This window comes from Sminthopsis crassicaudata, chromosome 1 (genome assembly GCF_048593235.1).
Source record: "Sminthopsis crassicaudata isolate SCR6 chromosome 1, ASM4859323v1, whole genome shotgun sequence".
Taxonomy (NCBI): domain Eukaryota; kingdom Metazoa; phylum Chordata; class Mammalia; order Dasyuromorphia; family Dasyuridae; genus Sminthopsis; species Sminthopsis crassicaudata.
Window position 1 is genome coordinate 438,703,699 of NC_133617.1, and position 23,643 is coordinate 438,727,341.

The 23,643-nt window shown below is 32.9% G+C and overlaps 1 protein-coding gene across 1 annotated transcript in view; it reads left to right on the forward strand.

The window, feature by feature from the left end:
• Nucleotides 1-23,643, forward strand: part of SVEP1 (sushi, von Willebrand factor type A, EGF and pentraxin domain containing 1) — a 318,610-nt gene that overhangs the window by 62,124 nt on the left and 232,843 nt on the right. Inside the window, 2 exon segments of the mRNA XM_074280632.1 lie at nt 369-624; nt 5,389-5,565. Coding sequence (XP_074136733.1) covers nt 369-624; nt 5,389-5,565 — 433 coding nt within the window.

A 23,643-nucleotide genomic window follows, 5' to 3' on the forward strand; every position in this document is an offset into this window, starting at 1 on the left:
ACAGGTTTAGATTTCACTATTCAGAGATGGAGTTCATTCCAGGTATAATAGATGGTACCATGAGCTATTGCAGAGAAGTAGAAAAAGGTAAGTTACATATGGGAAATGACAACCTAATTTGGAAGGATCATAGAGTACATGAATAAAGGAGTATGAATTAAGACTGGAGAGCCAAATTGTGGAGTTCCTTCAATACCAGGCAAAATTCAGTAACTTAATACATTACCTTTCTCCTAAAGAAGTTGTAAGAAAGTAAATTGAATTTCATCATGCTTGCCATTTCTACAAAAATCAATTGATTAATTATAGGGAATGGCTTATTAAAGTCAATAATTCAAACTAATATTAATATGCCTGATTTGTTGCAGCAAATACTACGTCATTCCCGAGAAAACTCAACCAAGGTTATATTCCTCATTACTGATGGCTATTCCAATGGAGGAGACCCTCGACCAATTGCAGCTTCTCTACGTGATTTTGGAGTGGAGATCTTTACATTTGGTATATGGCAGGGGAACATTCGAGAGCTAAATGACATGGCTTCCACCCCAAAAGAAGAACACTGTTATTTGCTTCACAGTTTTGAAGAATTTGAGGCATTAGCTCGTAGAGCACTTCATGAAGGTAATAAAAATTTTCAAAATCCAAGGGGACCCAACTTCAATAACTTAATTAATATACCTTACAGGGACTCATCTTTTCATTAATCCCATTTTCTGTAATAGCCACATACTCACAATAATGACAAAGGTCTTTAAATATGCATATATGTATAAATGTACATATGTTATATACATGTTCATATGTGTGTACTTTTATATACATGTATATATCTTCCAAGTCTAATAAAGTTTACTACTCATCAAAAGTTTTAGCCAATGGTCCATTAACTTGATTTTATAATATTATAACTATATTTCAGATATTTTTCCCTTTATAATAAAGTGTATTTTATCTTATGAATTTAAAAAAACATTATTTTGGGGACAGGTCCATAGGTTTCTCTCTCTCTCTCTCTCAATGTATATGTATGTGTGTCTGTATGTATATATGTGTATATGTTGTCTTTTGTAAATGTTCTAACCAATTGTTAGGAATTGTTATATGGGCATAAACGTGTTTCCCCAGTAGTTATGATAGATTTATATTGATCTCTTCATACCTTGTTCTATGACTTTCCTAGACTTAATAAAAAAGAACAAATTATAGAAAATATATTTAATGCTTACAACTTAAAAGCTTTAACTTAAAGCTAACAACAACATGAATACAACTCATTAACATTTATGGAATATTGCCACAGCTAAATGTTTATAGGCAGATTTGTAGTTCCGAATACATCCTAATATGAGAAAGTGAAAAATTAGTAAATTATTTTGATTCAGAGAAATTAAAATCACATACCAAAAGAAGCATAGGAGAGAGAAAAAAAACCCAAGATTAATTGGACAGTTTTAAACTGAATTGACAAGCAAAGCAGAACTGAATGAAAAAAAAATCAATAAAAAGTTAAATATAACTAGAAAATATCATAAAAATAAGAAAAAAATAAATTACTAAAATAAAGTGAGAAATCCCACAAAATATGAAAGAAAATAAAGAAAATTAAAGAGATTATTAGGTATACCTAGTTTTCCCAAATTGAGAATTATTAAATAAACAGATGAACATTTAGTAATTATGAGGATTAAATGGATAGAACAGGAAATATGCCAGCTAAATAAATGAATCTCATGAGGAAAATTAAATAAGTCATTGTATCACCAGGAGTTGGTGAATTCACAGCTTGATTCGATCAAGCATTTGAAGAAAAAAAGATCCTGTTTTATAAACTATTTTTGAACATAGAGAAAATGATATCTTATTTTGTTTTGATGAGATAAATATAATTCTAGTTTCCCAATCAAAGGTAATGAAACAGAGAACATTTTTCTCAATAAAAAATTATGCAAAAATTATAATCTGTTCTAGAAAACAGAAAATTCAGATTTTTTCTAAATCATTCATTGTGCTTGAATGAAATGTATGCCTAATTAGAAATGTAGAGAAGGTTAAGTTTTGAGAAACAGCCTAAGGGTTAGGAGTATGATGATTAAGGAGTTCCTTATATAATGAAATGAAAAGTTCTGTCCCTATCTCCGTAATAAAATATATCAATGAAAAAAATATATATTTGATTCTATCAATGATAGTTAATTTATTAAATGGTACATCTCCTTGTTTAAAGAAAACACTAAAAAGGTATAGAAACATACAATTCTTTTCCTTAATATGATAAAAAGTCTGTATTTGAGATTCAGCTTCATTTTTGTTCTGCTAGCTTCATTTGTGAATGCTCTTAAGACAAAGTAGCTTAGTTGAGTCTCACATAAGGATTACTGTAGACTTTGCTTCCAATATGTTTAACTGTTTTACACATTACTTTGACTATTTTCCTCTAGTTTTTGATAAATGAGTCTTCTAAACTATTGTTTCCCTTGACTGCTTTATCAATCATTCTGACAAGGGCATGCTGTCAATAATACTTAAAAATGCTTATTCAAAGTAATTTGTAAATTTGATGTAATACCAATAAAAAATGTCAATGGCTTCTTCATGAAATCAGATGAAAGGCTGGTAAAGTCTATGTGAGAGAACAAATTGATAAGAATATAAAAGAGATTTATGGAGAAAATTGAGATTGGAGGACTTATGTTACCAGTTCTTAAATTACATTATAAAACCATAAATTTTTTTAAAAATTACTCATTGGAAGAGAATAGGTAATCTAGAATCACAAGCAAACACTACTTTAACATTTTATACAAAATTATAGCTAAATAACCTAATGTTATAAATGCAGAATTATAAAACATTCAGAAAATAATTCATTATTTAACAAAAACTATTGCAAAATTGAATAGTATTTTGATGAAAATAGGATGAGAGCTATTCAAATAAAATGATATAAGAAATTTAAAATATAAATTACTCTTGAAAATTAAAATTATATATTTATCTTTTTTATGTAAAGGAATAAAATGATGAATGATTAAATAAACATAAGACATGTTGGAGACAAAATAAAAGGATTTTCTCATTCAAAAATAAATGCTTCATTTACTTTTTTTAGTATAGTAAAAGACAGAATATCCAAAATTTAAAAAGGAAAAAGAAACAGACTAGGGCAGACTTTATGATAATTATGTCAAATAAAAATCTAATAGTCAAAAACCTTTAAAGAAACTGACTCAAATTTAGTAGTAACTACTTTTTCCATAGATAAATGAAAGATTGTAAATAAGCAATTATTCAAAAAATCCCAATTTATTAAGAATCATCCAAAAACAACAATAATGATGGACATTTATATAGTCTTTTCAGGTTTGCAAAGCATTTTACATAAATCACATCATTTTACCCTTTTAATAGATCTGTGAATATAACAAATATGGAAATGCATTTTACATATATAACCTATATCAAATTGTTTACTGTTTTAGAAAGAGGAGAGGGGAGAGAAGGAGAGAAATTTGGTTTAAATGAATGTTTAAAATTGTCTTATAAATAATTGGAAAAAACAAAATACTATTTAAAATAAAAACCCTGTAAAATAAGTAATTCAGATTTTCTTTTCTTTGAAGAAGAAACAAGTGAGTTGCTCGTGATCACACAATTAGTACATATAGAAGATAGGAATTAAACTAATTCTGTCTTGACTCTAAGCCTAGAATTTTCTTTTATAATTAATGATATTCTAATTTAATACAATTCTGATTTGCATAAGATTAACAGAAGATAAAATTCTTCATTGGCATGATTGCAAAGAAGCAAGAACTTTCTATTAAATTCTTAGCCACTTAATTGTAGAATGCAATCTGGTGACGTGCTATTAAGGATTATAAAGCTAGCCATTCTCTTTGGCCCAGTGATCTCCCACTAAGAAGGTTAAACTAGCAATTTTGTTAAAAGGAGAAAATACTCAGAGGTTTTATTAAAAATATCAAATCCTAGAAAAATTATTATGTCCAATCACTTGGGAATCATTGAATATAATTTGGTCTGACAGCACAATTTCATTGTACCATAAGATTATAAATATAATTAAAACTATACCCAATGTGTCTTAAATTATAAGTGAGCTGAGTTAGGAAAGGTGGTTGATCAGGTGATCAAATTGCATTCTCTCCCAGCCTTCTCAAAATATAAGGGAAAAGTCATCGGAAAACAAATATTAAGGTCTTAAGCAAGTGTAACACGTCTTTATTTAATTCTCATGACCTTTTAACAAGCCATTGACTGTCTGAAGAAAGATTAGCAACATGTGTGGTAGCCTTTTAACAAGCAGGGTGGAGACAGCTGAGTGTGACCTCTGGTAATAGTATATAGAATCAGAGACAGAGACAGACTGCTGCTCCCTTCCTCAGTCCCACCCTCACTACATATATAATAAATACATAAAATAAATTAAAAATTTGACACTGTACACAAAAGAAAGTTATAATCTCAAGGCTGCTTTCCTGTGGTCAGAAGCTTTTGGAGGACCAATTTGAACATTTGTTTTCCTTTTCTATAAATGTTTGTAACAGGGGATTTGTTTTCCCTTTTTTAAAAAATAGGATATTGGGGAGATGAAGGAGAGAAAGTATATTTTTACTGGGTGAGAAAAAAATTAATAATAAAGTCATTATATATTTAAAATATAAATGGTTCAGCTTATTATTTTATATTTAAAGAAATAAGGTAAAGATCCAAGAACTGAATTTAACTAAGATGATTTTATTAATACCCACAAGCAAATGACAAAATATTTTAATTCCCACATTTTATTCAGAAGCAGAGCCAATGCTTTTCTGGAATCCAATTCATACTTAAAACATAAGATCTGACTAGTCTTTTTCCACTATTCAACAGCAAATAAGACTTGATTTTCAAACTGAATTTATTCATTGTTCTTCCTGCTACAAATATCAGTCAGGTCTTTAGGCAGAAACTTAGAACTCCTTCCCTGTAATCAGGAGCTTGATTTCAATTCTGATTTGAATGTGATCTAGAGCAGCCAGGGCAGTGCTAATTGACCAAATGTTGGAACAGTGATACAATGCTGGTGCTGAGCCCATGCAGATGTGACCTCCAACATTAGCCACATCGGGAGGCTTCCTTATGAGGTCTCAGGCTAAAATAATTTTACTTATTAAAATATTCTCTCAGACTGAAATATGTGGGAATGACATACATTTTGGTATGGAAAAACAAATAATTGAGAGTTTCAGGGACCTTAATAAGAACAGAAATACTCTTCACCTTGCAAAAACCAGGGGATTGGAATTTTGTTTTTATTTTGAAAGTGGATATGATGATATTTAATTAGTGGCTTATCTATTGTTTTCTGATATTTGTTGTTGACAGATCTGCCTTCTGGGAATTATATTCAAGAAGATATATCTCACTGTTCCTATCTCTGTGAGGTGGGCAAGGATTGCTGTGATATAATGGCAAGTTGCAAGTGTGGCATCCATACTGGGCAGTTTGAATGCATTTGTGAAAAGGGCTATTTTGGAAAAGGACTGCAGCATGAATGCACAGGTCAGTCTCCAGCTACAGTATCCAGAACTGTATAATTAGTTCAAATTCAGATTATTACTCATTCACTTTAGACAGCAGGGGTTATCTTTTGCCTTTCTTTGTAAATCTAATGTTTAACACACTGCATGCTGTATAGTAGATGCTTGTTAGACATTTGATTGACTGCTCCCATGTGTCTAGGTGCGTCAATTGATTGCTTCAGCTTCTAGGCAGAATTGGCCTTGTAGACCCAAAACCTTTTGTCATTTCTGGGATTGTTCTAGTATCCCCTCTCATTGCCATCCAAAAGCTAAGCATTTATCTAATTAAGGTTGCCTCATGGTTCCTTTGGTGTTCCCTAATATTTTCCTTATTCCCATTTTTAATTCATAGTTGATAGCAGTAAGACTAAGTCAACAATTTACAATTCTTGTAACTCCTGAGAGGCAATTTTGTGTTGCAGACTAAGAACTAGCCTTTCTCCCTAGAAGACATACCTGACTTGTGACCTTGAGCAATTCACAACCTCTCAGGACTTACAGGCAACTATCTCTATAACTTATAGAATAGGTGCCAATTTGCATTTGTAGAGAAAGTTTCTTTACTGACAATTTCTTTATTGATGAAATCACATGTACAGTTGGGGAAGAAATATCCATATAGGACTATCTGTCTTATATATCTTGGGAATCTAATGCTAATTCATATTAGCATGTGTCTATTTTCTGATGAGCAACATTCACTTGATGTGTTTGCACATAAAAATAGAAGCAGGTTGATGGTTGATTATAATTTGCTATTTTGAAAAGATATTTTTTTCTTGTAAGCAAATATCAGTTGGGAGCATTCAGAGCAAGTGACTTTTCTTTCTACTGTAACACATGGTGTTTACTGTTTATCTCATATTTGAAATATGAACAATCTTTGTTTTGACAATTGGCAGAAAATCAACCTCTGCAATTGAGAAATTTAATTTTTTCTCTCTTTACTTGGATGGATCATTTCTCTCCTTGGTCAATTTGTCTCTTTTATCCCCATTTCCAATCTGTGAAATGATTGGGCTTGAATTAGATGGCACTTCTCTATGATCTTGCAATAAAGACTTCCTTTTTTCTCTTCCCTTTTCAAAATGCTGACATTTTTTCTTTTCCTCCCCTTGAAGCACTTTCCTTTTCTTGGTTTTTATTCTTACTTTCCTGATTGTTCTTTTTTTTCCTTTGTGTCCCTGCTTCCTTCCCATCTATGAAAATCTTTTTCTCTTTGGCACTGCTTTTCATTTCCACCCAGAAGTCATCCCTTCCCAAGCTCTATATTCTCTCTTTTCAGGAGACTCTTAGTTAAGGCATTAAAAAATAGCCTAAGGCCTTTTGGGCCATCAAAATAAATTTCCTAGCTTCTCCCCTCATCATATAGCCTCCCACACTTTCCTAGTTATCTCAGTTTTTCTCTCCAAATTCCCCCAACAAACCCAAGGCAGAGGCTCTTTTTATTTTTATTTTTTAACTTTTGCTGTAGTCAGTATGTCTGGTTCTAGTGTGGTCTTAAACTGGGTTGTTTCTTTCTGCCAATAAGTCACTTTGGTGCAGCTGGCTAGTAAGCAAGCAGACTCAGTTACACAATGTCTGTCCTCCCCCAGGGCCACCCTGATTTCTGTGGTCTGAGGAGATTCCCACACCCACTTCCACCAATTGCACTGGAAAGTTATTGCTGCCTTTCCTCTCTATTGCAGGCAAAAAGTAGCAGTAGTGCTGAGTATGGTAATGGATGGGCTTTTGTCTTGTGCTCTGTGGAGAGACCAAAGAGAGCCTTTTGATGGGTGGAGCCAAAAAGCCAAGCATACTGGGATATGTCATTATCCTGTCCCTCTGTTTACATCTGTAGTTTTCTGCTTTAATCCTTATTGCATCTGTTATCATAATGCACATAAGGCAGTTCCCTTAACATAAATGTCCATTTTGCTGGGTTTTTTTTTTTTTAAGAATCTAAGGACAAGTGACATTGGATGCCATAGAAAAATGGTATTGGATCACCCACCCACTCATTGTGACCTTTCTGAAGTTATACTATTGTTGATTTCTCCTGGGCTTTAAAAGTCAAGAGAAAAAGAAAGGTTTCCAATCCTTCTCATTTTTTGATTGCAAACTCTTTTTGTTCTTAGAAACACAAAAAAGAGAGTAATAGAACTAAATTATTGATTCTCAAACTCTTCTTGCTTCTGGCTCAGTATTTACAAATTACACAACGTAGTACGATCGCAAAAGTAAATTCTTTACAATTCTCACACTTGCATGAAACTCAAAGAATTTAATTTAATATTTTATAAGCGTTGTGGACTTCTTAACAAATTTTATTTCTTTATTATCATCAAATAATATTATTATTGTTAAGGTAGGATTAATAATTTTCTCTTGCACTCAGAGGAATTATAACATTGGTTCCAAAACAGCCATAGACAAAGAAGTCCAGGAAAGCAAAGATCACATAGCCGCTCTTTTCAATAACTAGAACTAGAACATAAGTTTTTTGATTTCTAGCCCCATATTATACTCATTACACTATATTGTTCCTCTATTTTACAGATCAGAAAACTGAGTCCAAGGAAGGTGGATTGTTACTTAATTTTATATAACTAGCAAGTTGAAGAATAGGACCCACATTCTTTTTCTATTGCAATAAGCTTCCATGTTTCTATAATGCCCAGGATCTTGGTCTATAAAATAGATGAAAAAATGTACCTTTATAATAATGTTTCATTGGCTTTACAAATAACTTTAGATCACAAAATATCTTCATACTTAAAATATACCCACTATTCCACAAAAAGAACCTTAGCATGAGGAACAGTATTTATTTCAACATGAATCTAACTCATCAGTCACTTCTTGTTACTCCCAACAATAGAGGTGTATTTGACTTATCACAGCAAAACTCACACTATCAGGGACAGAAAAAGAATCCAGAGTTTTCTTAAACCAAACCATCTAATGAAAAGTTCTTCCAACATGTTGAAGTTATAAAGATAAAACAAGAGAAAATATACTTCTAAAGAGATATGCTTTTTAAAAATTTTGTTTTGTTTTGCTTTCATCGGTTTGTTAACTTTGATATTAAGAAATGTTACAAGTCCACTTTAGCTCTCTTTTTTTCTGAAAATCATGTGACATAATGGAAAAAAATTATAGTAAGAAATTAATTTTTGTTCCATTGAATCAATTAAACAAGGAAATCATCACTGAAAATGTAGGCAAGTACAGTATTATCATCATTTATTCTATGTCCAAACTTACTGGTTGGCTTTAGCTACATGATAGATAATGAAATAAATGTGTTATTGGTTTAACATACTAAACTGAGACAAACAAATGTAGGGAAGACATAGCAAAAAGATAACTTCATATAGCTAGAGAAATCAAGTATTAATATTCAAAGCTTTTGCAATTGTTATGGGCTTCCCCCAAGAAGCCCATAATGTGGATTTGCTTGGTATTCTGAGGATACTTGGTGACAGTGATTAGTTTCATTTCCATGAGTCTAGAATAGTAAACAATTAGAAAACGTCAAACTAGACCTTTTATTTTTTTGAATTTTTGAATTACTAATAATTCAAAGACTTAATGCCCTACAACAAGGACTTCTGCATCAGTGAGAAAGACATGACTATAGAAATTAAGATATTGGCTAATATATAAACACATGAGTTCATATATATTACAAATGAAGATATGCTATTTGCATACATCTCTCTATATAAGCTTACATAAAGCATTTTGTGGGTAAGTGAATATAGTTATATAAATATTTTTCATATATATGTATATGTATATATATATGCATCTATTTAAATATGTATATGTGTGTATATCTATTTTGGAATCAGGAAGAGCTAGCAGTGTCACCTTGGTCAAGTCACTTAACTACCTGTTCCCCAAACAACTCTTCTGGATTATTTGTTGATCTTCATTGATAAAGAGAATTTACTTACATCAATTTAATCACAGGTTTAGACTTAAAGAAAATATATATCCCACTGCTCATTAAATTTAAATATACCACCAATATTTATGTGTCTATATATGCATGTATATTATATATATAGTGTGTGTGTATATACACACATACTCCATATATGTAATGCTTTGCAAATTGTAATAATATAAACATGTAGAGATATATATTTACATATTATAGATAATTTATAAATTCATTTCATCCTTACAACAACCTTGTAAAGTAGATGTTATTAACCCATTTGACTGAAGAAATGTAATCTGAGAGATGTTAAGTGATTTGCCTGTGAATACACAGCTGGTACATTTCTGAGGCGGAACTTAAACTTAGATCTCCCCAACTTCATGTCCTGCACTCTATACATCATATATGTGTATGTGATTTATATAATTTCTATCTTTGCTTCTAACTATATCTACTTCTACATCAATACCTCTACACCTACCTATATATCTAATTCTATCTCCATGTCTATATGCATACTAATATCTTTATACATCTTATATCAATGTTCAGCAGAGATGATTGGGTTCTCAAAGACCATGTCAGTCAAACACCAGCTCTGCCAGGTCCTAATGAGCTGGAAAGTCTCAAGGACTAAGCTAGAGAAGAATTGTGTCTGTTTTCCAAGGACCAGCCTAGCTGGATTCAGAGAGGGTCTTCAGTTTGTTAGCTATAGGAAGTCTATCTATAGACTATCATCTGTAGTCTTTATAGACTATTGTCTGTAGTCTATAGACTATCATGTGTAGTCTATAGACTATCGTCCTATATAGGAAGTACTCAGGAGTATGACAGGACTGGATACTGACATAACTTCCTTGACTTCTCTGATGCAGCTTCCTCTATACATAAAACCTGAGTGGCTCCAGCTTTCCTGCCACAGTTTCCTGGCCTGAAAATATAAAGGGTTCCCCTCAAGATATAGTTAATGATTCTGAGATTTTGTTGGGTATCTGAGAGTTGCTTTATTCTACTGATTTACTCACCAGATGCATTTCCGGGGGTTGGAAAAAAGTAGATGTAGAGAAACTAAGTGTCCCCTGTGTCCTTCTTATGTTAGGACAAAATAACCTCCTCCTTTGTTAAATGGTTAGTGACCTACAATACATCATGTCCTTCCAACATCCAACCTGAACTAAGCAGGTGGTAAGATTAGAACCATGCCTAAAGCAAGGGGTCATGGTTTGCATCTATTTTTTTTCTTTTTAAATTTTCAATAGTATTTTATTTTCCCAAATACATGTAAAGATAGTTTCAGCATGTGTTTTTGTAATACTTTGAGATCCAAATTTTTTCTCTCTCCCTTCCCAAGAAAGCAAGTAATTTGATACAGATTATTTATGTGCAGTTCTTTTAAACATATTTCCATATTTTTCATGTTGCACAAGAAAATCAGACCAAAACTAAAAAAAAAGCACATGAGAGAAAAAACTAACCAAAAAAAGTGAAAATACTATATATTTCAGTTCACATTCAGTATCCATAATTCTCTTTCTGGATGCAGATGACATTTTCTATACCAAGTCTACTAGAATTGCCTTGAATTATTGCATTATTGAGATGTTTTATTGTTTCTACTCATTTCACTTAGCATCAGTTTATGTCTTTCCCAGGTTTTTAAAAAATCAGCTCATCATTTCTCATAGAACAATAATATTCCATTACACTCATATACCATAACTTATTCATCCATTCCCCAATTGATAGACATCCACTCAATTTCCAGTTCCTTGTCACTATAAAAAGAGCTGCTACAATCATTTTGCACATGTGGCTCCTTTTCCCTCTTTTATGATAGCATTTATGAACAAAAATGCCTATACCAGTGAAATTACAGAACTTTAAAGAATTGAAATATATTTCCTTTACTGTGATGGCAGGATGACAGGCATGGGTTCTTGAAGTCTTGCCTATGAAGGAAAATGAGAAGGTTCTACCTAGCTAGAATGACTTGAATACAAGCTCAGGGATGGATTTTATCAAAGGAACAATCTAGATAACTTTACACAGGTTAGTCATCAAACTGACCACCTGATTTGGGGGAGCCATAGCAACTCATGCCAAGACATTTTTAATGTGTGAATGGGATGTAAACTTCTTCAGTGGCAAAAGGACAAGTAAATAAAATTAGGTTGTCTGAAGTATTTAAAAGTATGTGTATATTAATTGACTATGGTTCTCAATAAGTGTAATAAACACTGAGAAATATTCTGAAATTTTGGATATTTTTGTATGCATTCTCACTCAAGCATTCTATCAGGTTATTAGCAAAAAAAGAGATCAAAGAGTCACATGCATTCTTGAATGGAATACCAATAATATGAAGAGATCTTATTTTCTTAAAGAGAGTTCAACTTAAAGAAAATTCCCCAGCTGAACATAATTTTAAATTTGCAAAATAAAAGAATTTGCAGAATGCATTGACTATTTGTCTTCATATAATGTAGAGGAATGTTGCTGGCAGTTTGACATGGATGTCAAAACAAAATAGTCAAGGGAATATAAAGCCTGATATAGAGTGGGATACTAATGATTAATGCTTTTAATTTTCCATTGTGTGGACAACTAGATGTCAGATGGATCACAAATCATCATAGATTTGAAATATCTATTATCCTTATCTCATTGATTCCTTCTGGCATTTTTGCAGAACTGAACTATATCTTTAGATCTTTCTGTTTGAGACATCACATCCCTCCCAACATCAGTCATTTATATTCTTTACAGGTGGTTTTAATAATGTGTCTAATATTCTTAAATCCCCCAAATGAAGGATTTTGTCTAATTCCTGCTCCCAACAGCAAAGTCTCCTTTTACACCTCCATTCTTTATCCCACCCCATTATCAGATGCTCTTAGTAAATCTGGGGAGGGAACAGAATGTAAAAGCAAAGACTTACCTGCTACAGCACATATTTGGCTAGCCTCTCTTCACTCTATTTAAAGTAAACATATTTTATTCTTAAGTTACAATAAAAGGTTCCTAACAACAGGGTCAACGAGTGTTTTATATACAGCATACCTTGAATAAATGCTTATTCAATGATTGGCACTGGGTCAAAACCTGAAAGACATTAAGCTGGTCCTGAATCAGTCCTTTAGGATATTGGCATCAAGAATTATAATAGAGTCTTTGGAAAATTCTTTAACCCATTTGTATGAGTATTCCCTTCAATGATACCTTCTCATTCTGTAAAATTTTTATATTTTCTCATAATTCTTCAGCAGCTAGGTGATACAGTGGATAGACTCCTCCTCCTGAATTCAAATCTGGCCTCAGACACTTTGTAAAGTGACCTTGAGCTATTATATCTATTTGCACTCACCTCTTTTTGTCTCAATTTCCTTATCTGACAAATGAGCTAGTGAAGGAAATGGCAAACCATTCCAGTATTTCTGCCAAGAAAACCCAAAAAGGATCATGAAGAGTCAAACATGACTAAAACAATTGAACAACAAGAGAATATAACTAATTCATGGAGGCCTCCTTTCCCTTGTTCTTTTAAAATCTCAGAATACTAATGTACCACAGAGATTGTCTTGTCTCTCATTCTTGCTCTGAAACCAGCCTGCCTCTCTTCCAATTGCATACATCCTAGAAAAAAAAAGACATTTTCTTCCTTTTTTGCCCCATCTTCCACACAACTTTGCATTAACGATAAAAAATTTTTAAATCCTACTAATAGTGAGTTTTTAAAAAATTAATGAACCTATAATTTCATTTTTTTGTTTTGTTTTGGTAAGGAAATTGGGGTAAAGTGAATTGCCTACTGTCACACAGCTAGTAAGTTAATACTTCCTAGTATTATATCTGAGAATGGATTTGAACTTAGGTCCTCCTGACTTCCAGGGCACTGCTCTATTAACTGTGCCCTCTAGCTACCCCTATAATTTCAATAGTATAAGAAGATGCTTGAGAGAAATCTCCTGCACTCCATGTAGACTAGTACCTGCTTTTTAAACATACTCTATCAAAGAGTTAAACATAGGTGGAGTACTGGCACTGAGAGGTAAGTGAGGGTCCTGTAGCCAGTACCCATATGTTAGGAGTAGGTCTTCAATCTTAGATTTCCTGACTTTTAAAAATAATAACACAAATTCTTATATTACAGCAAGTACATGATTATAAAAAAAAATCACAATCCATACATAAATCTGATCACACCTCACCACAATGTACTTGGAATTTGTGAAGGAGAATGGACATATAGAAATTTGTCAGAATAAACTGCAGTGATGGAACTATAAACTTCAGTTTTCTCTGTCTCAGAAACTGTACATAAAAGTTCTTTAATGAATAGAGTTTCTGTATTCAACAGATATTTTCACCATTAAGAGAGTTTAATTTACTTTGTACTTGCCAAACACCTCAGGAGACAGAATTATCAGCCAAACCAGTTAATCCACTGATTTATTTCTGATTCTCTGCTTCCAGATTGTTTTTCTACTCATCTAGTTTCATTCTTCTATAGGAAATGAATATTCATCACTTCCAGTTTCAAGCTTAGCTGATATAGTTCTAGAATATGCCCTTTTACTTCTTATCTTCTTATTTTTCTGAGTCCAAACCTTGGCTTCTCTCTTAGAATAGCCCCATTTTAGCTTATTAGCAAACAAATCCTCATCCTTGTTCTGTAGCAAGATAAATTACATTTGTCATATAAATCTTTTTCTGATATCCATGCCTCTCTATTACACTATAGTTTATAACATTCAAAATGAACAATAGTCTCAGAATTCTAAATAAGTGTAACTAATTTTTTTTAGAATTTGGAGAAGTACTTTAAAAAGACAGTTCTTTGTACTGAGAAAGGTGACATTGAAGAATAATTTTAATATTTACTCAGATGATTATTATCTTTTATTTTAGAAATGTCTCTTTCCTCCTCTTTGAAAAACTTAGTAGAAAAAAATACATGAGCTTACAAATAAAAGATTTTGAACTTCTCAAGGTAATACGTCTTTTTGGAAGAAAATATACCAGAAACTATAGTTTTCAAAAATAAGAATGGAAAACAAGACAAAGAGAAGTAGTTTTTTAAAAATACAATGGGAAAACAATGATTAGATAAAGCAAAAAATTAGCTAAAACATATGGAGTTTAGATAGCAGGAAGTAAAGAAAAGAGAGGGAAAAAAGGAATTAGGCAGGGAAGCAGAAGTCTATTAAAAATAAGAATATGGTGGAAGCAATATTGTTGAAATCGGAAAAATCTGTTTTAATCCTGACTTTGATTCTTATTGTGTGATTATGAGCAATCACAACTTTTCTGAACCTATTTCCTCATCTGTCAAATAGAATTGATAGCATTTTCACTATCTCACTGGATTATTATGAAAATACTACAAAATACAAAGTGCTATATAAAAACAAGTTGTTATTATTGGACATGAATGAATAATTTCTTCCCTTTCCCTTCACTGTACTTTGTAATGGTAGTGTCCTTTTAGGCTTCTCTATTATTACCTCATGTAACTTTTGTGAGACTTTACTAAATTTGGTTGCAATTTTTCTCTTTCGTACTGTGCTAATACTATAGAGACAGGAATCCTGTTTTAGCAAAAGGTTAGACTAGACCTTTGAGGCTCCTTTCAAGTCAGGGATTCTGTGGTTTTATGAAATTTGGTTCACCCACTCATTGAGTGGCTTGAGAAAAGTTAGCCAGTAGTAGAACTGGGAAAAATCTGCTCAATTCCCAGTCTTATGTACCACACCCCCTCCAAATTAAAGAAGGGATAATAAAAAGTAGGATTTAAAAGTATTGAAAAACAAAGCTAATGCCAAGGTCAAATGATTGCATTTTGATTTTCCTATTAAAAAAATTTACAGATATCATGCAAAAGCCAACCCAAACTTCTTATAGCATGGGAATGTGGAAAAGAGGAGTTTTGTAAGCCTAATTGGAGCACCACAAACTGTCTTCGCCTAGACCACACAGATAATCTGATGAGAATCACACAGCACTCACCCTTTTCATCACAGAAATTTCATGCAGACTTAATTTGACACTTTACAAAAGGAATTAATTTAATTGCATCCATTTATTCATTCAACAAGTTATTTATTAAGTACAGGCAACATACAAAGCACAGTTGCTTTGAAAAATACAAGATTAACCTTGACAATCTTACAATGGAACAAAGTCATTAAATTAACAAGAAAAAAATGTAATCAAAGTTCAGATGAAAGAAAGCTACTACTTTGTCCTGAAGATAGACTTCAGAAAAGACTTAATAATGGAAGAAATAGATTTTGAATTGTGTCTTGAAATATGAATAGAATTTTGATTGATTGAGATGGGAAGGATGGTATTTCAGACAGAAATTATAGTATAGTCAGGGAATGGGAAACAAAAGTACAAATTATGGGAGACGAAGTTGGAAAGAGAAGTTGGGGTCAGATTGTTCTTAATATTATTGTTGTTCTTAATAGTATTTTAAGCTAAGGAATGTATGCTGTATTCTGTAGGCAATGGGGAGACATTAAAATTTTCTGAGCACGTGAATGATATGGTGAAAATAGCAATTTGATTTATCTAGCATTCTTGTGTAGAATAGATGAAATAGAAAAACATCTGGAGGTATTTAAGCTAACAATAATCAGACTATTATAATAGTCCTGGTGGGGAGTTATGAGAGCCCCAACTAGATTTAGTGGCAATGAGAATGGAAAGGGAAAAAGTGATGTGAGCAGTATTAGAAAGGAAATACCAAGAGGACTAAGTGACGTGATTTCAAGTTATAGGGGGACTAAGGCAAATGAGTGAAATGATAATCTTTCAAGTTTGAGTAACTGAGAGTACCAGTGATAACACTGTTAAAAAATTAATGGGAGATGAGTTTGGTTTTTATCATGCTTAGCTTTAATCACCATAGAATATCATCCCACTGTCCTTTGCCTTGGTCTTTATATATACATATATATATATAGTATTCAGTTCTTAGAATTGTTGATAAGCTAAAGTACCTTCAGAGAATAGATCAGATAGTGATGATTAATAGTCTCAGGATTGATTTATGTGATTTATCAGGAAATCATCCGCACTTTTTTGAGGACATTTAGTGTATAAAAGAGAAGCCTAAAGAGGATGTAATCACTTTAAAAAAAAATTTTCCCCCCCTGAGGCTGGGGTTAAGTGACTTGCCCAGGGTCACACAGGTAAGAAGTGTTAAGTGTCTGAGATCAAATTTGAACTCAGGTCCTCCTGAATTCAAGGCTGGTGCTCTATCCACTGCGCCACCTAGCGGCCCCCCATTTTAAAATTTTAAAGGGGTAATACACGGAAGAGATATTAAATCTGTTCTGCTTGGCCTAAGAGGCAAAAATAGGATAAATTGGTTCAAATTGTAAAACAGCAAGTTTAAGATTGAATAAAGAAAAAAAATTCTTAATTATCAAAGTTATCTAAAGTTAAATAAATTACTTCAGGAATTAGCTGGTTTTCCCCTCACTGGAAGACTTTTGAACAAAGGCCAAATGACCACTTGTGAAGAATGTTATAAAGGGAACTTTTTTCACATATGGATTGGCTTGGGCCTTCGAAATCCCTTCAAATCTGAAATTCTATGATTCAATTATGTACTTAATTGTCACACAACTGGAAATGTGGGACTAGGTTTTGGAAGATATAAGTACTAAATGCATAAAAATTCCACATGGAAGTTACAACCGAAACTATATAGATGACCAAGAAATATATTATTAAGAGAGGAAAAGACAAAGATATATACTTTAGAGAGTTAGGAAGAGGAAAGAAATGAATAGATTTTTTTAAAAATTAGAAAAACAGGAGAATGCAGATAATATGGTGCCGTGATCAAGAAGAAGAGAGAATTTCAAGAAGTGAATTGGTCAATAATGTCAAATATTTCAGTCAAGGATTCTATATCCAATTCTTTTTTTTTGAATAAGACATCAATGGTGTCTTATCTGAGATAGATCTATAGAACTGAGAAAACAGTTCTCTAGAATGGAGATAGAAACCAAGTTGTGAGGAAATTAGTTAAATGGTGGTGAAGAAGTAGAGCGAATTGTAAATGAGAGAAATTAAAAGGGTAGTTGGAAAGTCAAGGAAGGTTAAAGGAATGATTGTGTTTTGTTTTGTTTTTTCAGATAAGACCTAATTTTGTTCATAGGGAAAATTGAACAAGACTGAAGATACAAGGCAAAGAAAGTTTTAGCAGGGTAAAGCTCCAAAAGATGAAATTAAAATAGTTATCCCTTGGGGAAAAAAATGGACATTTTCTCAGACAGGATAAAGAGAGGTTATAATAAGTAAAAACAAATTTTGAGATTACAAAGATTAACTTTGATCTTTTGAGAAATGTAAAAAGGATGATTTGCTAAGTCTGGGGCAAAGAGTCAATTGGCAGGCTAGAAGTAGACAGGAAAAAAAAAATTGAAACAGCCACCACAGGAAATATAATAGGGAGTCAACAAAGTATTAAAAATGTATAGATAATTGGTTAAGGACCAACTAAGGTTTGTGTACATGAATTTCTACACTACTACACTGTGAGTTTTAGACAAGTGCCCAGGCTGGAATCCTGAATTATACAAAGAAGGGCACAAATATGGTCCCTCCTGACAAGGAGCTGGTATCCTAATAAGAAGACAACAGACAAAGAACTATTATTCCAACTAAGGAGAGAGACCAGGGCTGGCTATATAGATGTGAGAGTTATACAGAGTACATAATAAAGCAAATGGTAATTGATAAGATTAATCAAAAGAGGAAGTAAAAAAGAAGAAAGGGGGCCTAGGAAGAGCATAGTGGAGGATACCTAGAGTTAGGAGGCATTACATAGATGAAAATTCTAGCAAAGAAAGAAGATACAATGAAGAATTTGGTGGAAATTCTCTCATTTGTTAGGGATAAATGCCTTGCAGCATTATCAAAACCTGTTGAATAAAGGTATATATTTCACGAAATTTTTGACAATGTGTCTTGCATGACACAATTTTCATCCATTGAAATAGAGGACTCAGGAGAAGGGAAAACTATAATACTCTTAATTACAAGCCTAAAAATGTATCAAGAATGGGGGCAGCTAGGTGGCGCAGTGGATAGAGCACCAGCCTTGAATTCAGGAGGACCTGAGTTCAAATCTGGTCTCAGACACTTAATACTTCCTAGCTGTGTGACCCTGGGCAAGTCACTTAACCCCAGCCTAAAAAAAAAAAAAAAAAAATGTATTAAGATCATTATTGACAGTAAGTATCTTGAGTCCTATCACACAGAGATAATTAGTTATTTACAAATTGAGTCTTCTTTTAGAAGACTATTATTCTATTAGAATATTTGCTCCTTGTAGGAAGGACTGTTTTGTTCTTTCTTGAATACCTTACACTTTAAAATGATGGTGACCTTGCATTTCTTGCACTTGACATAATAGTTGCTTGTTAAATGATAGGTGAATGATCACAATTGAATTGTGAGATCATGGAGAAAAACCAATCAGATTCAAAAATGAATTCATAGCCACTATTTGGATAATTTCCAGGTCCTATTAATAATAATGTTAATTCCTAACATTTATAACAGGCATAACAGTTCACAAAGTGCCTCTTAAAATACCTGGTAGGTGTAGTACAAATATGATTTTACAGTGACAGAGCTGAGATTCAGAAGGGTTCATTGATGTAGGCAGAGATTACGCAGCCACTAAGGAGTAGAGTTGAGGCTTTCTCAGATTTAAGTCTACCACTCATCATATTTCTGTAGTAGAACTATAATGAGCATTTTTTTCTACCTAGGATTAGGGACAGGCTTAGGATTTAGGACTAACATAGCTGGATTTCAACAATCTGGGGGGAGGGGACTTTTGGACAAGATGAAATTTCTAAGTTGTGAAAAGATAAAAAGTGCTATCACTATCTTACTTATATTGAGGGTAGAGCCAGAGAGTCAGAAAAATATGCTCAGAACAGTATTATTTGCACCATCTAAACATTCTGCCTCAGGACAAAATTCTAATTGCACTCACTTATACAACATTCACAATTCTATTCAACACTTAATTTGGTAATAGAAACCAGTAACATAATATTCTAGAAAATAATAATTACATGTGTATAACACATCAATAAAATCAACTTAAATTACAATGGAAATTGAGACTGTAAAATTTTATTGGTTGGCTTCAGTAATAAGCATCTGTGATGTCTACAGCTAAATAGAATGTGCCAGATGATGACTCAAAGGCATTGGAAACAGACTTCTTATGAGATGCCAGGTGTTAAAATGCAGGTGCATGAATGAAGAAACATTTATGCTCTTCTGTTCCTCTCTAGAGAGCAGAATTTTGTGAAATGATACACAATGAACTCAGTGCCTCCTAAGAAACGAGTAAGATCAGAAATTGTCCATTTTTTTCTGCTAGATTGCTTCATCTATTACGAATGAACTTCCCTTAACTCTTAGGTGTTTGTCCTATGTTTACATTTAGGTAAAGCTAAATCAGACTGATTCTCAAGAATCTAAAATGATTCCTAAAACATCCTACAACTCCACTTCTCTCCCTACCCTCCCACATATACAAATCCCCAAGAAACTTGAATAGCTTGTTGAGTTTTGAAATATATTACAATATTTTATCATTACTTGACATAAGGATCATAAATAGAAGGAACTAAGTAATCCACCTCATTTTATAAATAAGGAAACTAAGGTTCAGATAAATTAAGGACATTTATCCAATGTCCCATAGGTAGTTAGTATGTGTGGGAGGCAGGAGGATTAGTTTTGAAAACTAGAATCTTCTGACTCTAGAACTAGTATATTACATACTTAGAAAATTTTCCATTTTGAATCAGGAGGATAGAAGGAGAATAAAATGTCTAGATTCCTAAATCAGGAATGATGGGTGTCTATGCAGATGGCTATGATGATGATTCATCCTGGATCTTCCAGAATGGTCCTAATTTCAAGACCAAAAAATATTGCTTTTGATAAAACTAGAAAGAAAGATCATCCTTTGTCAGACTATGGACCCTCATTTGAGGTTTAGAAAATAAGGTGACCATTGCTAAAGGTGTGAAGGTCTCATTATCCAACTGTAAAGACCCAGTATCATGTGGGCCTGGTAGATGTCTGGTTGTCCCAATTAGAATTGATTCCAATTTCAAAATAAAAGTATTTTGTCAGAAACATTCAAGACATGAAGGGCTCAAATAGGTTTAGTGTTTTGTCTTACTTTTTTTGGCCTTATAGTTCCTACCTTGGAAATCTAGGGTAATGTATAAACATTACCCTCCACCCTTTCTCAACATACTGAGAGTGACTCTTCGTGTAAGCATAAAGATAATATTTCAGAGGAAAAATTTATTACATGAATGAAGAAAAAAAAAACAGGAGACTATTAAAGAAACAGCCATTATCCCTAAAGACAATGAAATAACCAAAGTAATTTAGGATACCAATGTGAGAATTTAAAAAAAAATTATCTTCATATCTTTAAGTTCTTTTGTGTTTTGTGACAATTGAAGAAATAGAAGCAATGGGAGGAGGAACTTTTTTTCTCTCTCTTTTCCACAACTCCCTTGGGCACCTCTACAGCAGTTACCATCTCTCCCCCAAGGAAAAAGATCCTTCAGAGTCCTATTCTGCTTTGTCTCTGTTATCTTCCCCTCTTGACGGCTCTGCACTATCCTTTTTTGTCTTCACTTTTCCCTAGTCACCAATTCCACACATCATCAAATATCATTTCCCACAGACACTATTTATGCTACTTATTCTGCTGAATAAGGGAAGAGATCCCAGAACACTCTATAAAATATCATGAAAAGTTTGTTTCAGTACCTTCAAATTTCCCTGTTTATTATGCCAGCTTTACAAGTTGTTTAAAAAAAAAAAAAAAAAAAAAAAAAAAAAAGATGCAATCTACCTTGTGAGACACAGAAATTCCAGTAAGCACAAGAAGATAGTTTATACATATAAAAGAGTTAGATAAGATTGAGCAAAGACCCCCTCTGGAGAAATGAAACCAAAATTTGCTGAAATATTTAGAAGCCTTCCCCATTAGAATGCTGATTTCTATAAGGAGTTAATCGGTAATTTTTTTTTAGGAACACAAAGATAATCTGCTTCACCTGAATTTTGAGGGAAATAGAGCAAGAAAAGAGAAATCTTTATCCCTCTGCAATCTGCTTTTTTCCATTCAGAATGAACTTCAAAATCCCTGGAAACCACTTTGACTTGTTAAATTTTGTTTTTTGTATTGTTTTTAAATCACAGACTCTCATAATTGGAAAGGATACCATTGGAATGAAGCAATTTAGTTCATCTTATACCTCAAAGGAAATCATCATTATGATATCCTGAACAGGCTGTTGTTCAGTCTCTGAGTGAATAATTACAGTGAAAAGGGACTTAGTACCTCATAAAGCATCCCTATTCCACTTTTAAATAATTTTAATTGTTAGGAAGTCTCTTTTCCTACATCTTACACCTAGCTCTCTTCAATTTTCACTTGTTGTTAGCTATGCTCTTTGAAGTCAAGCAGAACAAACCAATCCTCCTTCTATAAAGGTCTTTTACATACTCAATGGCAACTCTTTGCTTGTATTTAGGCCAATTATTTTTCAGTTTCTTCAGTCTAGCTTTTCTTGGATAGCATGCTTCATCCCTACAGCCCTTCTTGTTATCCTTCTCCTGTGGAATAAAATAAAGGCCATGAGATAAGGAGTTAGCCAGCATTGGCTTGAATCTTAGCCTTATTCTTGAAACTCAGTTTCCTTTTCTGTTAAATAAAATTAGACAATGTAATCTCTCAATTGCCTTATGACTTTAGTTTATAACAACGGGCAATTTTATATCTGTCAGCCAAACAATAAATTTAAGGTATGATTATAGTCCCTAAAGTAGGGGAATCTACCTTGTAGGTAGGGAAATGTTCTTTTTTTCTCTCTTCAGAATTAGTTATTATTCATTGATTAGGTTATACATCAACTTGATAAAGTAATAAGTTAAAATATCTAGTTAAGATAAACAGCTCAATTTAGACGCAGTCTCATGATTCTAGTCATGTAGATATTTCGTAATTTATTTGCTTTAGGAAGACACTAGAATTCAATTATTGCTATGCTAATGATTCCCAGTTTTGTACCTCTGGCCCTAATCTCTCTTCTAAGCACTAATTTTATGAATATCAACTGCCTGCTGGACACTTTTAACTCCATGCTTCATACATATTTCAAATTCAAAATGGAATTAATCACAGAAACTTGCCCTTCTTTCAAGCTTCTTAATTTCTCTTGTGGATGCTATTTTCCTCCCAGTCATCCAGGCTGATTCCATCATATCTAGCAACAACAAGATGATGCACTTCCTATTTGCCAGGCACTATGCTAAGTTCTCAGGATTCAAAGAGAAATGAAAAGAATGTATTTTCAGAGAGCTTGCCATTTAAAGGGAGAAACAATTTACAAACAGCAATGTTTGGGTAAAATCTATACCAGATAAATTGGAGATAACTCCAAAGGGAAGGCATTGGCATTAAATGGCATGAGGAAGACTTCCTAGAGAAGATGGAGCTTTAGCTGAAAGATGAAGGAAAATGAGAAAGGAAAGATGAAGGAAAGAATTCCAGGCACGGGAGAGAGCAACTAAACTGGTATTTGAGAGATAGCGTCATATGCTAGGAATAATGAGGTCAATGTCATTGGATCATATTCATAAAAAATCTTGCTTCTACACTCTCTCATATGGTTACCATTTTAGTTCCTCTCCTTAACCCTTTAGTTGCTATTCAGTTGTGTACAACTCTTTATGATCCCTTTAGGGTTTTCTTGGCAAAGATAATGGCTTACCATTTCTTTCTCTTAACTCATTGTATAGATGAGGAAACTGAGGCAAACAGGGTTAAGTGACTTGCCTAGGAACAAAAAGTTAATAAGTGTCTGAAGCTAGATTTGAATTCATGTCTTCCCAATACTCTATCTACTGTGCTACCTAGTTACCTACAACATTTGTTACTTGACTTGTTTTAAATATCTTACAGTAATCAGTTGGCCTTCCTGCTTTTCCCCTTCTTCAAAATCCCTTATATGAAACTGCCACTTCTCTGCCCAAAACTCTTTCAGTGGTTCT